The sequence below is a fragment of the Plodia interpunctella genome, chromosome 3 (assembly GCF_027563975.2).
Source record: "Plodia interpunctella isolate USDA-ARS_2022_Savannah chromosome 3, ilPloInte3.2, whole genome shotgun sequence".
In the NCBI taxonomy this organism is placed as follows: Eukaryota; Metazoa; Arthropoda; class Insecta; order Lepidoptera; family Pyralidae; genus Plodia; species Plodia interpunctella.
In genome coordinates this window covers 4,089,921-4,109,731 of record NC_071296.1, presented here as the reverse complement: position 1 = coordinate 4,109,731, position 19,811 = coordinate 4,089,921, and the positions used below count along the sequence as shown (strand labels likewise).

Sequence of the window (19,811 nt, the reverse complement as noted above, 5' to 3'; positions counted from 1 at the left end):
AAAATAAGCTCTATTCAAGAAGTTTGATTGCCACAAAGAAGAAAAGAAAAAAAATAAAAAATTTCATGTGTATGCGGCGGCCGAACCAAAATGTAGGCGAACGCTGCATGGATGACATCCGGCTTTTTCCGGTTTCCGAATTCAAATTACTGATTAGGATTCCGGGTTTGGGCAACTAAAGTGTGTGGCCGCGCTACGCTGGCTATGTGTGATGTGCCGCCAGAAAAAAAGCCTTTATCTTTTTGAGTAGGTACCTACTCAAAAAGAAGGCTTTTACGTAAGTCTAGTATGTAATGTTTTTTTGTCTGTGCCAAGTACCTAATATTCTCAAAATACGTTCTCAATATAGGTTGGTAGGTATCAACCATGGAATTAGTAGGTACTAACGGAGTACCTAACACGGGTACCTAACTAAGTACTAGACTAAAAAATATTTATTTATTAGTATGAAATTAAATACCGATAAATTTTAGGTGTTGTAGACTTTAAAACAGGAAAGTAGGTACTTATACTAAAATGTAATTGAGATGGGGAGGGAAAAGACGTCAGAGCTCTAATTTATTTTCAAATTGTATTTCTAATATACATACTATCTTTTACATTTCTTGTATAAGCAAAATGGAAGAAATCTTGGTATAATAAAATTATCTATAGCTTTCTGTTATTATAATGAGCTGAGCATAACGATTTTGGATCTTTCATGAGTAGCATCCACACCACGTAGGCTTGAAAAGTTCCCTTGCCCGTAATCCTCACATCACATGCGCCAAAATATACAAAAGAAAAATAGCTATAGACTAAAGCAGTGCATAATAATTTTATTTCCATTTACATTTTTTATGACATAAGTAATTGACAAGCGCAGAAATTTTCGGCAAGGCAATATCAAACAAGTTTGATTTGTTCATAGCTCACAAGTCACAACACAACAAAGCATTATTTCGAGACTTTCCTTTAGATATTTCACTGGCTACTTTTATCTTTTTCATCTTTATCTAGATTGCATAAATCTGCGAAGTCACATTTGTGTATTGTATCATAGAAGAAATCCTCCAGTTGTTGTAATGGGCATAGTTCCTTATCACACATTGGCAGTATGATAGGTCTCTCTTGATGAAGCGTTAAAACGTGATCACCATCTTTGCACCTGCAATAAATCATAATTTCAAAAATAACAACTAAACGACTTTTTTTTTTTCTACGCTCTCATACCTCTATGATTGTTATTCATAAAAAATATAAAGCTTAAGGCTAATAATTAAGGCTGTAGTAAGGCTGAAGAAGTATTGTAATACGGAACAGAAAAAACAAATGTTTTTAATTCTTCTTACTTTTGCTATGTAATTCAAACTCACTTGTATAACACAAATGCCAAGTTGCTAGCAAAGCAGTCTATGTACGAAGCCTTCCACGATCTACCCTTGTCCATTGCATCGCCAGTGAGAGGGTGATCTGGTTTGAACAGCTGTAAATGCGTGAGAATCTTTAGCAAGGTGCCCGAATGGGCGAACAGGAACGTCGCAAATGGCTCGCGGTCAGATCTGTAAATTAAATACGTGAAAGTAGTTCTTGCTTCTGCTTCTCAATATTATCAACAAAAATTTATTTATTATAATTATAATTGACCGACATGTGTAGTCAACTTTCTCTTTATCTATTAAAATATATTTTTCCGCTAAAATATATATAAATGTGAGGCGGCGCTAGTATGCGGGCATAAAGTGCCTTAACAATCCATTTCGTTAAATATTTTTTTAATTATTAAAAAAGGCACACTATACAGTTTGTCAAAAATGTGAAGAAAACGGATTTTTGATGAACTACTTCTTTTTGTCAAGATGGGTTGATAACACCCTGTATTGCCAGTCAACAAGACACAGCGCCGTCACCAATTAGGTACTTCACTTTCTTAACAGACTGGTACCTAGGGCCACCTTCACATTTTTTGGCTAATAAATAAAAGTAGTAAAAATGAGATGGTGGTAGTGGTGGCACTAGTGTGCACGTATTTAGTTTCACTACAAACCATGGGGTTACACCACATGAAAAATGTTTTCAAATTTTCTTACCTAAACATTTTAAACATGGTCTGCAATGCTAAGCATGCCTGTCTATAAGTTAGATTATGACCATAGCCGTCTATCCAATAGTGTTTAAGGTCGTGGTAATATTCTAGTATCTGAAAAAAATATAGAATAATATGTCTTAAGTTTTTTGCTGTATTTATTTGAATTATATTCGTATCATCTTCAGTCTTTATTTCAAATTGCTGTTTCCCGCTACAATTTCTGTTCCATTTCTTCCATGTATCACGTTTCCCGCACCGTTTCCCCCAACGTATCCTTTTCCTCAATTGTATTTTTTACTAACCACAATTTTGTCTCAAATGACATGGCATTTCACTTCAAAAATGACGACATTTCATACAAACTTTTACCTTTCTTAGTGATTGCCTACATCTTAGTAGCTATATGCATGCCCAATTTCAGCCTGATCGGTTTAGTAGTTTGGGCTGTGCGTTAATAGATCAATCAGTCACCTTTGCGTTTTATATATATGTATATAAAAATAGAAATAGATATATACCTCCACAGTATTCTTATCAAAAGCGGAGCACCACGGAGATATGGTGAACTTATTCCATGAGGTTTCATAGCCACACACCTTGTACATCAAAGTCACCTCACCTGTAATTTATATAAAAACAATTTAGTACACAGTAACATCATTTTGGCTGAGAATAATATTAGGCAATTATAATAATTTGGTTAGATGTAGAATTAAATTTTATATAAAAAGATCATTAGTTTTAAATGAAATTTAATTAATTGAAACTTAGTATTGCGTTTGATATTAAAATTAACCTGTTTCTCTCTCATCTCGTTTTCCCGGTTTCTTCTACAGCCCTAGAGTGTCGGAGCGTAGGGTTCCCATTTCTACTTTTTTCTTCCATTTCACACGGTCTTTGGCATCCTCAGTTGTCAGGCAATTGGCACGTATATCATCCTTGACGACATAAAGCCCGCAATTCTTGATAAACGATATAGGAAAAAATTGTGGTCCCGACGCAAAACGAAGCCTAACCAGGAAAGGCAGCGCTCCTTTTTGACTGCTATATCACGGGGTTGAGGGAACGAATGCGCACAAATCTATTTTATAAGGTGCTTATAAAATTTTATAATGTGCAACTAGGTAGTTATGTACATATTTCAGTAAAATGACAGTCAAGATTGATTGCCTAGTTACTAGTTTCCTAAACGCAATAATACAAAAGCTTATTCAGAATTAACTAGAATCCAGTATGCATCTCCTCATAATATACTATAAATTTTTGCAAATGTAATGAATAACTGATTTTGTAAGCTTGGTTTGCAACAGCTTGTAGTGTCTTATACACTTATATACTTAAACCACACCACCATGTACAGTCTGCCACAGAGAAATCTAACACCCCCGCGATTTGAACACCATCTCTTAGGTGGTCAGTTTTCTCTGGGGCAGACTGTACCATGAAGAAATACGAGTACACCGTGACAGTCCAGAGAAGAACTTGAACTTGACCTTTTCTTGGCGGAACGCAGCATAATACTGCATGATTTTGTCTTGTTAAGATTGGTTAGGAGAGTACATACATCCGCACACTATCGCCTTACACCTCCATAAAAACTATTGTTATTTCGCTAATAAATAAAAGATGATAAAATGTGATAGTGGCGCTAGTGTGCAGGTAGGCGCAACCTTAAGTCGTGCAAAACACGCTTATTATGCGTGCGTACATTCGGGTGCTAATGATGCCACAGAACTGCTCTTCTCTTTACTGTGATTTATAGATGTCATTTGTTGATGCCGACATTGTGTTGTGATAATGATGTAGCAAATAGCAAAGCAAGCCGATTGTATGTTGAAAACATTTACAAACCCAATGTGAGCGGTCTATTCAGGCCCAATCTTTTTGTTACTGAATCTAGAGTGTGATTCATTTCAATACTTCGGCCAAATATCTTTTGCTCCTTGTATGTATCTGGATTTTGTTTAACTTGCTTTTGCCACTTGTCACAATGTTTGTAAAACTGAAAAATAGCAACTAAGTGTAGGAGAAGCTTTAGGATTTCAAAAATATATAATGAAACAAGCAATTAGTAATAAATTACTTTGGGCCATCCACTAGCAGTTGACTTATTTGGCATACAATCCCATGGACACATTTATTATATGCCATACATGTAAGTTATATTTTAAGTTATAAGTTATATATCATACAGTGTATTCATTTTGTACTGGTTACCACAAGTAAAGTAATTTGAACAAATTGCCTGTAGTTTTGACTTCCATATCACTGTTCTATTCTAATTAACAGAAAAATTAATCAGCAATGAATCATAACATCTATTATACTCATACCCTCAAAATATGATCTACTTTAGTGGCTGGAGCAAACACAACATTCTGGGCATCTTTTTGAGTGAATAAACCCTTTGTGAAATATCTTGCGCTCTGATGTGCTCTTTGAGTTGCAGTAAAACGGAACTATAAAATAACAGAAATAGGTATATTATATATTACAAGTTATTAATATGTAAAAGAAAAAGATTCATTTAGTTTGAGCAGAACTATAATAGCACCTGTGCCTATGAAGTAATTAACAAAAATTAAAGTAATTAAATAATCATTATGAGACAAGAAAGGTAAGTTTTTTATTGTACTTGGTTATAGTGTTCCAGGTTGTGATAGCTCTGTCATACTTAATATCGGTTTGAATATGCTAGTGTTATAAAGTGTGTGGCTCACCAAAAAAGTACTGTTGTCATATTTATTTTTTATCACATTGGGAAAACGCTTTCGAGTTCTCTCAGCCAGTAATATCATTTCATCCTGACCTTCTAGAGTCAAAAACTTCTCCTCTTCCACATTTATATTACTTGACCATTTTTCGAACTTTGTCACTTGCTCTTCATTTAAATCTCCTGAGATGTATTATAGAATAAAATTAGAATAAATTACCAAAATAAATGCCTCATAAGGCATTTATTTTGGTAGATGCCCAACCTGTATACATACCTCTACCCAATTTATTTTGTAATATTATGAGATGTTTTAGTTCATGGAGTGTAGTATTCATTCCTAATATGTCTTTAGCACTTGGTAATCTGGTTCCATGTCTCACAATCATCCAGATTTTTGAGTCCTTGCATTCTGAAATGTTTGTAAACATTTTGAATAGGTTACAAAGAATACGCATGAGGCATGAATAAGTGGCAGCAGTTGTATCTACGAAAATATACGTATAAAAGATCAAGTAAATAATCAATATAATTTAAAAAAATTATAAAATGGAACTACTTACTTGAATACTTAATTTTGTCATAATTTTTATTGAATCTAAATCTATACGGTGTACGTGTGCCCAAATGGTTTACGATTTCGTTTTTATTTGATTTCAATTCTGCTATTGAAACGTTTAATTGATACTGTAAAATATAAAAGAAAATACTGATAATGAATACTTTCATTTTTATTTAAGTATGTCTTTTGATAATTTTTATTAAACACTTCGATAATTTGTAATTTTGTTTACAATTTCATGAAAGAAAACCAAAACAACAAAACCAAAATGAAATGACAAGACATTACAAATGTGATGTGACAACAAAACAATCTGTCACTGTCACTAACTGCGATCAAGCAAGGGCATTGCAAGGAAGGGTCTATTAACTAAAGAGTTTGCTTGCCTACCGTTCGCAAGTTCATATAGGCAGATACATTTGTATTAGTTACATCCATGGAATTAGTAAGTACTTCGATAGTTACATCCAAATAGTAGCTCAGGTAGCTAAATCGTTGTTTTAGGTGATCCGTTAGGCTAAAAATAATAGTTCTTTGATGACATAATAGCTATGTTACATGGATAACAAATAGTCGGTTAGAAGCACCAATGCTTTTACATATGTGGCAGCGATGTGGGTCAGTTCCGATTTTATGGTCAGCGCGGGTTGAAACTTCAAAGGATACTTAATTAGGTAGCTCATGATGACGATGATGACAAGAGGTTCAGGTGGTGTCGTTGATCCATTGAGAACGGAGGGCGTTGGGACGTGTATGCACCTACTTTGACACATTAGAACCCCCTCGCGTCAAAGGAACGTTTTCAAGGGCCGATTCATCTGCCAAGAGAGCTGAGCGGCGACGGCGGCGGCGGCGGCGGCGCAAATTTGAAGTAATCTCACCAAGACATCATCTACATCTGTAATAAAGAGGACTGAGGGTTGCTTTTTCGCTCAGAGAAAGGCGCGAGGAGTCGGAGATGTATTTTTTTTTTAATTTATACAAGGACTTGCTTTCTTGCTTTTCAATGGTTTGTTTCTGTGTCAACGGGAGGTATTAGGCACGTATTTTTTTGGAAACTCGCAAAATCTACACATCTGTACAAGTCAACCGATACTCAGATGCGCATTATTACCTAGAAACCTCTTATTACAGGTACCTACAGAAATACTCATATGTATAGGTATTGACTTGGAGTTGGCTCATAAGACTTCGCTCAATTTTGGGCATAAAACACAGAAAAGTACCTAATGTTCTAATATCTGTAGCATAAAAACAAGTTTTTTTTTTAATTCAGAGTGAATCTATACCACTTAGATAGAGCTTGATACCACAAGATGTTAGGTAGGTAAGGACATGCTTTATAAGTATTTTCTTTTCGATTGTTACCAAATCATCAACATACACAAATAAGTTAAAACGCACAAATAACGAGAACCTCTATTTTCAAAGTAGGTAGGTGTGATAAAAATTCTTAGAGCACGCACTGAATGCAAAAGCAAAAAATTGCTTTCAAAGTTTGCGTGTGAACCACGAGTCGGCTCGGCGCGGGCGTGAATACATTTCTCTGCTGGTATAATCTATCGCATCTCTTCATCGCTACGCTGTTATGCACACACAGCGAGGAGCCACGGCTAGCGCGCTCGCCCATGTTAGCTCATAAGTCTGCCGTCGATTGCATCGGTCGCTTGTCGAACGACCGCGCATTTCGTGCCGAGAATAACAAACATCTTTAAAGCACATAAAACGATTCCATATGTGGATGGGACGTGCAAACGTGTGGTAATGGTAATGTGTTCCAACGCTCCCGAGGATACCAGTGTTCAGTGTGCAGAATATCATCGCGACGACTCCACATTTTGATTGACTCTAAAGTGATGCCGGGCCACGCAGGGAGCCCATATTGGGCGGCTATTGATTTCGATAGCGAAGGCGATGATGATCAGACCCCACCGCCGAACCAACGGGTATACCTGGATCCATGGGACAATGAAGCTTATGGAATGATGCAGGCGGAAACAGCAGAGTCCAGCCAAGGAGAAAATTTAAACTCTTTTGCTGGTGAACCTGTCAGTGCCAGTTTTTATTACGTCCCAACCAAAACTTATGACTCTACTGAAGAAGCTCCAGCACCACCTAGAAGAAATACAAGTATAACACCTCCACAAGAAATGATTCCCCCTGACTATCCTATCTATGGGAGAAAATTATCCAGAGCAATTATAGCAGATATGCACAACGATATGGCTATTTATGGAGACCGACCGATGCGTGAGTTAATAATTACAATACGGCTATTTTGTAATATGCAACTAAAATTGTTATCTTGTGGATGTTTTTTAATTTGCACATGAGCGTAACATTAATAAATTGAGTTAAATAGCTATCCACTTGTGGTCCACATAGCATAATAATAATACATAACTTCCTACGATAACTACTAACTGCTATTTGAATATTAATGTCTATTTTAACCGCAATCTGAAATTGATTTCCTTATCTTGATTCTTAATTGTTTGTTATCATTCTGACCAAAATGTCATTCGCAATTGTGGTGGTGAAAGAAACATTTTAGTTGGATTGTTTATTTTATTTATCATGGGAAATTAACTCTACCACTTATAAAACGATATTATATTCAGTACTTAATACATACAGGGTGTTATTTTAAATAAGTACCAGCCTTTTCACAAGCGATCCATAGGTGCATGGAATACCTAGGTTTATATTATTACATACTTAAGTACCTACCTAATTACAAAAACATTCAAATAAATATTATTGGGACAACATTACATATTTCGACTAAGTACATATTTAGAGTTATAGGGGATTTAACTATTTTATATACCTACCAACTAAATCCGGTCAGCTAATCTGTAAAAAAATATATATTTTATCAAATACTTGCCAGGTGAGCGCAGAAGATCCATGTACATCGAAGAGCCGGTATACGCTCCTCACCCAATTTTGTATGAACCTCTGTACGGGCCAATACCACCTCCGCCAGGGTACATGCCTCCGGCTCCAAGGTCCCGTATGTCTTTGCCTCACCACCCAGAGTACATGATGGCGAATCTCGGATACGGCAAGCATAGAAGACATTCCAGGTATTCTAATTAATTTTATTAATCAATTAAATACGTACATACCACGCAGGCGGAGATTGTACCTATACGCAGTGACTTATATATTTTACTAGCTTTTGCCCACGGCTTCGCCGGTGTTTATTTCACGCTCCGCTCATAACTTATTACCTATGTCAATATCTCTTGTTCTAAGCAACATATCGCGATTAAACCTAGTACTTACCAGATTGTAAGTTAGACCATCCGCTATAAGTACAACCTGTGAGAACCACTCAAATTTCCACCAGTAGTTTTTACGTTTTGCTCGAACAAACATAGTCCACTTACAGTTTTATTCTATGTATAGAATATAGATATATATATAAGTATAGATATTATGACGCTTTTCAGGAATTTCATTTAAATGGTACCTAAGGTATAAAAGTACCTTACTTATTATAAAAACTGTTTTATTTTACCCATGAGCCAAAAAGTAGGTACCCTATTTATTCACAAATGCCAATAAACTCATAGGTAACCTACCTACCTCCCTTATCTACCTAACCTAAGAAGCTAAAACAATAGGATTTATTTTAAAATTATACTTTTAATTTACACTTAAACAAAAAAATAATTATTGACAATATCAACAAGCCTCCACTTATGCTCTACCAATAACAATACTTAGGTACTTAGAACGTAAATGTCCTCAATTCAATTTGATCGATATAGGTATAACATAGGTAGGTACGTATATAGTAGGTACCTATAACTTGAACTCAATATCTATACATTTCAAGATATAGGTACCTATGTAATGAAATAATATTTTTTTCCATTTTTACTAATTAAGTATTAAGTAGCTACTAAGTACTAAGTAGGTACTAAGCGTATAATAAGTAAGTAGGTACCTACTTACAATTATTTCACATTTTATTTGTGTTAGCTGTTAATCACAATGATTTAAACATGTAATAACTGCATTGAATATAGGTACCTACATATTTACTGACATACTAAGAAATTCTATACATATAATGAACAGTTTCTTTATCAGTGGGCTAATAAAAGCCAAAACATTTTTATTTTTTAGATTTTTGGCTGTATGTAAATACCTATATTTGTTCCCGCATCAACTAATAAATGAATATAAGGTAATTGGATTAATACAAACTTGTTTTAAAATTCTTTCATAAGGTAGGTATTAGGTACATTGAAGCTATATATAAATTATACGTTGCATGTTAGGTATCTAGTGTGGAAAGTAGGTAGGTACCTACCCACTTATGCAAATTTGATGTAATCGAACTGTTTATTCATGCAGCAAACAGTGACAAAACTATTTCTAAGCCTTTTACAAAATTAAACTAGTAGTTGATTGTACCAACATTTGAAAATATGATGACACTTTGACTTTGATTGATGACATTCTGTTGTGGGTGAACATCAGAATATACCTAGAAAACAAAATATCTAAACTGTCAGGTGATGATGAGTGAGCAATCAACGGGAAGATAGGAAACGAATGCCAAGGCAAAACTTGACTCAAATACCGGAAAAAATCATTATAATCATAAGTACTTACATGTTTGTGTTAAACATACGTTACGCACGACGATCCCAACAAATCGACGGGACGGCAGACATTTTCTTTTAATGAGATGAAGACTTCGTGCGCGGAAAACATTTGTGGCAACGATTTCACTCTTGTCTCGCCGTAATGATAGAGGAGGCACTGACAAAGTAATTATGATGGGGACGATCCTCGTAATCTGCCATTAGAGACGAACGCTTGCACTTTCATTGTGAAATTTCAGCAAAAACCATGAGAATTGACAAAACATTGTCATCCAAATTACCCATTCAATACTCTATTGTCTGTTGCTTTGTTTAAGCGTCTTCAGTTTATATTCTTTCAATAAGTATTGAAAGAATATAAACTGCTTGCTTATAGGTAGGTACCTATTTGCGTGCTATCGTATGTAAAGTTTTCGTATTCATAAATAAGAGTTATGTACCTATAGTTTGAATGCAGGTTCTCATTCCCATAACAAAACGCGTGACGTTAACTTCCACGGAAAGCTAATGGCAAAAAACACTAGCGTTGCGGCGCGCGGCGCGCCAAGAAGCGTTATTTGTATAATATTAACAACATGCGTCGTGTGAACGCGCACCATTTTTTTGTTTCCTACAAATGAAAGTTCCATCTGTGAGAACAGATTCTTTGTGTTGCATTTGTTATTGTTTTAACATTGACCCTTAGATCAAAGTGATGTCTTTTAATAGTTTTGATGTAGTTATCTAGAGTGAACTCTGAAACAAATTCTTGGACGAAATGTTCTAATTACCTACCTATCTATAGGTACAAAGAAACGAATAGAAATATAGGACCTACAAACAAATTGTTTGTTTTCATTCACCTGTGATCTTCATGCTAAACCAATTTTCTTGAGATTTTGCATACCTGTACATATAGGTATACCATAAAGTAGGTATATTTAGTATATATATACCTACTAAACAAGTATAATTCGAAGTACCGCTAAAGGACTAGGCCTATTTTACCTCTCATCAAAATCGCGCGGTCGAAGCCGCGGACAAAGGCTATTTTAAAATAAAATGTAGGATGCACCTATGTACCTACCTACATAGGTGCATCCTACTTTGTTTATTCAAGATGAATTAATTTTGTTTCGCTGGTAAAATTGCAAAATAAAATATGCATGTGATCTACTTACTTACGTTTACTAAAACCAAACAAGATTGAAAGCTCGGTTGAAATCACACCTAATTCACTTTCTACTATAACGAGGACTTTCAATAATTATTAATATCCAAATGACCGAATATTTTATTATTTGTATAGTTAGTTACTTAATCGTTGCCTTATTTCCTAATAGCTACTAACAGATAAGTGGCGGTGAATCTATAATAGTCACTCGGATTGTCTCGTCTTCAGATTGCGCAATTTAGTTTCCAATGGGCAGGGAATGGTCGGAAACTAGTATGTTTTTCCACTTGGAACATGAGAGCCATTATACTGTTAATACTGACTTTCTAGACAACATAAATTACGTGAACATAGCTTTGTGGAGTTTTAGCGGATAAGTAGAAAGTAATGCCAAGATGGAGATATAAAATATAGACGGTATAAAGAAATTTCAATAACTTATCTTGAGCTTAACTTTACCTATAAGTACTTGTTTACGGCTAAATAAATACTCAATGAAAAAGCTTCTCAGATTTGTGCTTAGCTGAGATTGATCTTTATAGAGAATCCTATCTCAACTGATTGGAATACCTACTCAAACGTACCTACCTAATTAATTTCCTGTCAATAATGAAAAAAGAATACATACATATATCGGTTTTACAATGACATTGGTGACTCAAACACAGTACTACAATGTAACATTAAAAAACGTAGCACATCATTGCGTCCACATATTCTCTCTTTTTTTGAACGATGTACGTGTACACGATATGGTAAAAAGAGACAGCATGTGGCATGTGCAGCAGTCAGCACGTTAGTAATGTGATATGTACGTGTATGTATGTTTTGTGGTAAACCCTTCAGACACGCTAAACTATCTCGATTTAACAAAAAATATACCTATCGATTTAAATGCAAAATATTTTTTAGAGAATGTCAAGTCGGTGCTTAGAATTGAACATTTTAGGGAATGTGGCCACATTTTCTGTGGCTTCCATGATTTGTGACAGATGAAGATAGTTGTACCCGTTGTACCTCCAAAGATAGGCCTTCTTTACCCACTTCCCACTTGGCGAAATGGCGCGAAGACTCTGTCAACTGTTACGATTGTTATATAATTGGCATGATCGTCCACTGACACGGATAAAATGTTGTATAATCAGTTACATTATTTTCATATTTTAATTTATTGATTTATGTTTGCAATATTTGATGATGTTCCACTTTTCTGGTAATTTGTCGATTTGGGTATACCAAGTCATGCTTATTGCATATTTATCTTAGTTCGAGTGTAGGTAAATAAGAAGTACGTTTATTTAAACTTTAGATAAACATTTATCTTTTAAATTTTATAAGAATTTTAAAAATAAATATTTTCCCAAAAAACAAATAGCCGTGACTTACGTATTTTAGGAAAAATCGTGTTTAAAACAGGAACGAAAGCAATTAGAACGAAGATAAAATCGTTCCATCATCCATTCAATCATCAAAATCAAAAGGCTTAAATCGTTAGGCTACAGTAATTTAGTACTTACAGCCTACTTACAGCTGAGTAAATATTGTCATATTCTGGTTACAGAATAATTTTAACCATCGAAATTCAATGAATACCTACTATCTATAACAGGGTAGAGGTAGGTATAATGAATTTAACAAAAAGTTTATGAACGTTGTACCTACGAATCTTAATATAATATTAAATCAAGGTCTGATCAACCCACCCACAATAACACCTACAGTTCAACAATGATGAACAATTTGTATCTACAATTGAAGATTTACTCTACCTACATGTAGGTGGAATAAGCAGAAGCTAGCATAAAAAAATACTAACAGAACAAATAAAATTTATAATATTTACGTAGGTACACATGTAATGCAATTACTATAACTATATAATAATAAATTTTAATATAATTTGCTGTAAATCATATTAATTGTCGATAGCAGGTATTGAAGTTAAATTGAAGGTCAGATTTCTGTAAAAAAAATTTGTTTTTAATAGAAACTGGCTATGGTAGTTATTTTATAGATCATTTAAGGATTCCTCTAAGAGGATGGGGTGAATTATTCAAAATACCTACTTAACATTCAGAATGAAGATAATATGAACAAATGTCTCTTGAAAATGTAATCATATTTTTTCTTTTTGTAGGTTGACTGAAGCGTACGAGCACTATGCGTACGAGAGCCTGTCTCCTGACTACGAGGACTGGGCCAGGCCATTCCCGAAGACTGCCCCTGACAACTTCCACCTATCCCGATACGGGCATCTTCAGATCGACTACTCGTGCAGCTGGAATTCGCTCGACAGACTCATCAGAAACCATTAAAATTATATCAAAGAATCAAGACTTGGAGTGGAATCAAGACGGCGTTGAAGTTCGTTTATATTTTTTTACATTATGCTCATGTTAGTAGTAAGATAAAACTTCATGTTATTATACTCTTTATATTTGATTAAACTAAGTAGGTAATTATATGGATAGTACCTAGTGTGGTGCTAAATATTAGTTATTGCAAAAATGCATAGCCAAAGATGAATAAAGGTTTTTGTTTTAATTTTCGCAATTTTTTTCTATACGTTGTACATCTATCAGACAGAGATCAATAATGCAAGTTTTGTATGATTTTAAATGAAGTCATAATGCGAAGATGGTATTTTAATCACTTACGACCGATAGAAGCGAACCCAACAAAGCTACCAATAAATCGTCTGACAACCGCTTTCTTATAGCGATACTATTATACCTATTGCATCGACTTATTCAAGTAATTTCTACTGAATTATCAGTGCGGTTAGCTTTCAACTATAATAAAGATTTGCTTTTAAGTATCAGACAAAACTTTCACTGCCAATCCATCATGTTAAACATAATGTCTCATAATTATATTATGTAAGCTCATAAAATGTAAGTGGAAATGTGGATGATCCTATTAAAAATAGACTAATTACTTAAGATTTTTAGTAATGACGGAGTTAGGTAATACAGATTGATTAGAGTAGCACTCTGACCTCATGGGAGCATTGAAGTGACATTGAAGTGGTTCGGTTTTGAGGAAACAAAGCCATCGTAGAGAGACAAATACTCTTCTATTATCAATAGTAATTATATTACATTGATATCTTTTTTTAGAAGCAGGAGGTTGGTTGATAGATTACAAATAAATATTTTTTTGGCACCTTTCTTTGATTTTATATCAAGGTAAAATGTCAATAAAAGCACTCAAGCAAAATCATAATTAATTTAAATAAGTAAATACATTTGTGAAAACCATGCCATTATTCCAAAGTGAGATTGTTTGGATTAATCAAGTCTCAGTAAATATCATTTAATCTGGTCCTGATCAGGATAAATGATATAATTACTTCTCTATTAGGTACCTATAACTAATTTGGTGTAAGTATTTTTTGGAACTGCTCACAAGAACAGTACCAAATTAGTACCTTTTACTGGTTGATATATCAAGTTTAGACAATAATTGGTAAATATGTTAGTTTCATTACTTAATTCATGCACATAATTATTACAAAGCCAAATTCTTTATCCATTAATGAAGAAGCTATTCACGCTTCAAGGGATGTACTTGCACATTTTAAACGATCGAATGTAGGCCATGATGTAACTTATGAATAGTCAAGTATGTAATAGTTTTTCATAACCGCATTCTTAATTCATAGTCACAGCGGTAGAATCGTGCGATATTAGATAAATCAACAGAATTAGATACAACGCTATAGATAAACTTTAATTACGTTTTTGGTTCAAAATAATTGTTATAATATTCGCTTTTGTTGCAAGACGTTTGTTAAGAATTATAACGGATGTTAAGTAACACTTTACATAAGTAATATTGAGAAATAGAGTGAATTAATGGTAGGTACATTTGTGTACCTACCTAGAGTCAATATTATTTTAATGGAGATGACAATAAATTCGTAATAAAAGACAACATTATATTAAGTAACAAATTATATTAAACATGCCATGTAATTTATGAAAAATTTGTCTGTGTAAGTACAATTAAATAAAGTTTAATAAGCTGTTATTAGACAAAGCCTTAAAAGAACCTTTAGCAGTCCTGAAAGTCTTTTTCGTTGTAAAGTTTTCTCTTTTTGGTAATATTGAATTGTCCCTTCTTATCTGAACCCTTGGCACATGGTGGTTTGTTACCGTAATACATAACTTGCAATGTATTAGTTGACTTTGGTTTATTATGGTTAACACTTGGATTGAATTGAGACTTTATTGGTTCAAAATTTGTTTCAAAATCTATTGGGTACGGATCTCTGTCCATCGAATAAGGACGTTCAACTTGGGTCTCATATTGTGAAGCATAGGTATTCTGCGCCAAATATTCCTTAAATTGGCTCTGCTTTAGTTTTTCCTCTAGATCTTCTAATTTCTGTAAAGTAGTAAGTAGCATATAAATGAAATCTTAACTGAATAAAAAAACAGTGAAGAATACGTATGAAAGTAAATACGGATTAAGAAAAATTCCTTGCACATCGTGTCGCTGGATACCACAAGATTGTGGTGTGAAAGTCGGATAATGAATTGTAATTAATGTTGACTGAGATCTAATTAAAGTCTCTCACGGACTGTTTTATCTCACGTTTCTGGTGATTGCAGTGAAGTGCTAGTGTATAATCACTCGATGAGTAAATCTAATCAGTACAGTAATGAGTGATTGTATCCAACCCAGGGCATCATTCATTGCGTTTTGCCTTTGCTAGAATACAAACATTTGAAGCATTTGTAAGCAACAGCTAGACAGCATATATCTCATATTGATTGACCCTGTTGATTTGCGGCTTGCGGCATTGTAGATTTGTTTCCCTCGGCCTTATAATAACTAATGTTTATTTCTGCTAAGTGCTAAGTCAGTCATTAAGATAATAATACAATGGAACCATGGAAGTGAGTTGACGCAAAAAAGTTAAGATGCAAATGCAGACGGCCTCTTCTTAAATATACAGTATACTTATAGTTCAGTGTACTTATAGAAGTACACAGTTGACAAAAAATACGAGTTATTTGGACTGTGTGTGAAGCACTGGTTTCGAGCGAAAGTCAAAACGAAAGAAAGTGCAATAAAAATGGCAGAGAGCTCAATTATACGTCAATGGTATGCAAGCAGGTAAAGATATTTCAAATTTTATTAATAAGAATTAGCAGGATTATATATCCTATGAAACGAAATTAATTAAAAAAATACAGGGATTTTGTAGCATATCGTCAACATACAGCATACGTCAACTGTAAGATTTTGCAGCACCAAAACTATGCATATAACGTCAGCCTTAGTCATATCTGTAAGGCTGACTCTATATGCAAAGACTACGCGACTTCCGCCAGTCGACGCCCTCGTAGATCATTGTCTCACGAGGAACGAACTGCACAGTGCACACCTTTCAAATTTACAAACCTGCCTCAATTTATTCTACTTGACTAGGCACTATTACTTGCCTACTAATAACTGTACGAAAATAAATTATTAACCTCAGCTTGTCAAATTGACATAGGAATGGTGTTCTGGTCAAAAGAAATCAAAAGGATTATGTACATCGATGTTTGTTTATACCGTGTACTTTAATTATGTATAAACATCGATATACTATAGTGTGTTCGGACATTATTGTCATTCTGTCACAAAAAATATTGTTCAGTGCTCGACAAAATAAATTAAAATATAGTTAATAGATAATATCGGCGTCTCACTCGGCGATAGGCGTCCATGCTAGACTCAGTGCGCGCAGCTTGCCGCGCCAGCTGTTCCTGCATTTGAGCTATCTGTGCTGCACCGCGTTGGAGTTTCTCTTCATACTCCAGCACTACTACGTTCATCTAAATCATATATTTATTTATTATTTATCTGGTGTCAAGCACTAGGTTAATGAATAAGTCCTCTCAAACTGCATTATGTACTAAGTACTCACTTGTTGTATTTTTTTTCACCTATAAACAGGTAAGTAAATAACTTAGCACGAAAAATGCAATGTAGTTTTATATTCAAGCCATAGTAAATAGAATACAGTAATAAGTAGTAAGTATCTACTTCAAAGACCGATATTTTACAAGCCTCTTTCAACGAACTTGGCTGACACACAACCGCGTGCCTAAATATAAAAAAAAAATTAAATATGATGAATTCCCTAATGTAAAGTTATATTTTTAAATGGCATGTGGAAATCTACATCAATATTACAAAGAGGACATCGTCGTCGAGGAAGTGTTTGTAGCTTTGTGTGTAGGTATGGAGTGATCTTCAGAAACTCAACCGAATCCTAAACAAGTGTCATACATTTAATTATTATGTCAAAATTCCCACGAGAACAAAGCCTAGATGTGGAGCTAGTTGGTAGTAAATAAAATGTATCTATCTAAACTGAGTAGACTGTACGTACAATGTACACGTGAGTAAGTACATACTTTGTCTCTATGTTCCGATTCAATTTCCTTTATTTTGCTCCTTAGCTCTTCGATAACACAGGAAAACTGCGCCACTTGTGTGTCCGATTCGTATTGAACCTGTTGAACTAAGTAATAAAATATGTTAGCAATTTGGGGCTTTTTATGATAGATTTCAAAAATGGTTTTCAGGAAAATATATAGACATTTTCAAAGTAAAATGAGAATGAAAAATCTAAGAAAAACTAAGACAAGATGAAAACTTTCAATGAAAATTGATCTGAACGATATACAGTTAAGTTTTAGTGATTTGTTGGTTTAGTGAGTTGTAACATTTTCATAAACTGCAAATACTTAACTACGTTTATGTAATGTGTTCTTTTATTTTATATTAATGAACACAGAATATATTTTTACTGTATTGTTGATCCTACGTTGATCCCTTACCCCTAATCCACTCCCGACGCTCTGTTTACTAGGTACCTACTTACTACTACGGAACTCTTCAAGGGCGAGACCGACTCGCAGTTGGTCACTTTGTACATCTAATTACATAAGTAATAAGTAAGTAAGTAAGTACTTAGGTAGCAGGTACATACTTTTTCTATCATTCATGGCTGTCAGCTCTTCAATGTGTTTTTCATGACCTTCTTTTAATACGGTCACATTTTCCGCGTGTTTCAGTAAAATGTTCTCTTTGTCCTACTAATCGAAGAACAACTTAAGTAATAATAAACACAAACTAAGCAGACAAAAAAATGTAAACCACGCAATAAAAATTAAGTTTGATTATAATTACGCTCATTGTTATTTTTTTGAATAATTAAGATAAATTAAATCATTAAAACGCATGTCTTACCTTCTCCATGGAAACAATAACAGCGCTTTTGGAACATAATTCGTCTTTCAATTTCTTAACATCTCTTTTTAAATACACCAACTGTGAGACAGTTTCCTGAAGATTTCCTATCATTTCTCGGCATGACAATAAGTGGTAGCGATGCGACTTTTCCAATTCGCGAGCTTCTTTTAGTTCAATTTCCAATTTAGCATTTATTTCACTTAATTTTTTTCTTTCTTCCTTTTCGTTTTGGAATTCCTGTTAGATAATTATTAGTAGTTAGTAGCTAGTAGTTGTTATTGAAAAGCCTCGGCTATTATTTCTAAGAGAAATTATTACTTAGATCAAGGACAATTTAGAGAAATTATTACTTAGATCAAGGACAATTTAACTATCTCTTATAAGATTGTAAACACAAAGCTGTCTTAACATAAATTAATGTGAATTCCAACAATTAGGTATAGGTACTCACAATTTTACATTTTGAAAAGCAAGCTATCAGAGTTTGATATTTATCATTTAAAATATTACAAGAATTATCTTCTTTAGACTCCATCACCATTACTGTATAACATTTACTCTATTTGATAAATGTAATACCTAGTACCTAACCTTATATGCAACCTAGGTAACAAACAAGAAATTAGAAAGATTTTCATTTCAAATGATAACGAATTACCTTGTCTTTCCCGCCACTTTTTTTTTTCTATAAGGAGGCATATTACTGCACATTTATCCCGCCAGAGTACAGCACTGTATGTTAGGTACACAAAAGCTTTGCCGTCTTTTGCTATGTCGATTAAAACGTTTATTTTTGATATTACTTTATTAATCCTTTCAATATGTACAATATGAAAACATTCGTTTGTGAAAATATACAACAATGTAGCATATTCGGGTGCCGAAAAATCGTTTTCCATAAGATAAAAAAAAATCGAACTATGGGATACGCCTCACGCTGTAAAATTTTCGAGCCAGTAAACGATCGAAAATAAGCTCGGAACACTTCACACGTGAAGATTTATCAAAATATGGACTTATGCCCTATTCCTACACAAGGTGTAAATATTATTATGAATTTACCACATGACCTGATGGAATAATATCTGCAAAGTTGTAGAAAAAATGTTTGCTGATTTATTAAATAATGTTGTCCGGATTGTTTTTATTTTATATATATACAGTAGCCAACAACATCAACGTAGCTGATCGGTTATTCAACAAATTGGTCTTTGGGGATCGGAATATTTGCCGTTGAGCGGTGGTTATCTTTTATTTTACATTAGTTTTGCTCATTTCTTTTATCTATGGTTATGCTAGTGCTGCGCCTACACCACTAGATATATCTGAGGACTCATTTATCACGTAGCTTGTCACGATAGGCTACGCAATAGCAATATGTTACTACTAGGATCTATCGTGTATACTTTCGCTTTCATATCAAACGATATAGA

At 34.1% G+C, this 19,811-nt stretch overlaps 3 protein-coding genes across 4 annotated transcripts; 1 reads left to right on the top strand and 2 right to left on the bottom strand.

Moving 5' to 3' along the window:
- Positions 1-795: 795 nt before the first annotated feature.
- LOC128683912 (multiple inositol polyphosphate phosphatase 1-like) lies at positions 796-5,637 on the bottom strand. The gene is made up of 9 exons (XM_053769996.2): positions 5,345-5,637; positions 5,059-5,193; positions 4,789-4,964; positions 4,402-4,527; positions 3,920-4,070; positions 2,587-2,687; positions 2,070-2,179; positions 1,356-1,541; positions 796-1,147 (listed from the first exon to the last, which is right to left on the bottom strand). The coding sequence occupies exons 1-9, from the start codon at positions 5,508-5,510 to the stop codon at positions 964-966; spliced, it is 1,335 nt and encodes a 444-aa protein (XP_053625971.1). The 5' UTR covers positions 5,511-5,637; the 3' UTR covers positions 796-963.
- Positions 5,638-6,838: 1,201 nt separating this feature from the next.
- Positions 6,839-15,109, top strand: LOC128683914 (uncharacterized protein). The gene is made up of 3 exons (XM_053769999.2): positions 6,839-7,593; positions 8,237-8,432; positions 13,259-15,109. Exons 1-3 carry the CDS (start codon positions 7,200-7,202, stop codon positions 13,434-13,436), a joined length of 768 nt encoding a protein of 255 aa, XP_053625974.1. The 5' UTR covers positions 6,839-7,199; the 3' UTR covers positions 13,437-15,109.
- Positions 15,081-18,966, bottom strand: LOC128683913 (spindle assembly abnormal protein 7-like). 2 transcript variants are annotated; one of them, XM_053769997.1, is made up of 6 exons: positions 18,830-18,966; positions 18,376-18,615; positions 18,116-18,218; positions 17,538-17,644; positions 16,827-16,952; positions 15,081-15,510 (listed from the first exon to the last, which is right to left on the bottom strand). In XM_053769997.1, the coding sequence occupies exons 1-6, from the start codon at positions 18,917-18,919 to the stop codon at positions 15,178-15,180; spliced, it is 999 nt and encodes a 332-aa protein (XP_053625972.1). In that variant the 5' UTR covers positions 18,920-18,966; the 3' UTR covers positions 15,081-15,177. The 2 variants fall into 2 exon arrangements, with proteins under 2 accessions (XP_053625972.1, XP_053625973.1); XM_053769998.1 differs by lacking the exon at positions 16,827-16,952.
- Between the last annotated feature and the right edge of the window lie 845 nt (positions 18,967-19,811).

Excerpts from the sequence above, each read along its gene's own strand:
- LOC128683914 (XM_053769999.2), top strand. The coding sequence starts at position 7,200 with ATGCCGGGCCACGCAGGGAGCCCATATTGGGCGGCTATTGATTTCGAT. Across the intron at positions 7,594-8,236 it reads TTATGGAGACCGACCGATGC|GTGAGCGCAGAAGATCCATG; the intron begins GTGAGTTAATAA and ends AATACTTGCCAG. Across the intron at positions 8,433-13,258 it reads AAGCATAGAAGACATTCCAG|GTTGACTGAAGCGTACGAGC; the intron begins GTATTCTAATTA and ends TTCTTTTTGTAG.
- LOC128683913 (XM_053769997.1), bottom strand. The coding sequence starts at position 18,919 with ATGGTGATGGAGTCTAAAGAAGATAATTCTTGTAATATTTTAAATGAT. Across the intron at positions 18,219-18,375 it reads TTATTGTTTCCATGGAGAAG|GACAAAGAGAACATTTTACT; the intron begins GTAAGACATGCG and ends TTCGATTAGTAG. Across the intron at positions 15,511-16,826 it reads GCATGGACGCCTATCGCCGA|AAATTAGAAGATCTAGAGGA; the intron begins GTGAGACGCCGA and ends ACTACTTTACAG.
- LOC128683912 (XM_053769996.2), bottom strand. The coding sequence starts at position 5,510 with ATGAAAGTATTCATTATCAGTATTTTCTTTTATATTTTACAGTATCAA. Across the intron at positions 4,965-5,058 it reads ACAAAATAAATTGGGTAGAG|GAGATTTAAATGAAGAGCAA; the intron begins GTATGTATACAG and ends AATACATCTCAG. Across the intron at positions 1,542-2,069 it reads ACCATGTTTAAAATGTTTAG|ATCTGACCGCGAGCCATTTG; the intron begins GTAAGAAAATTT and ends TTTAATTTACAG.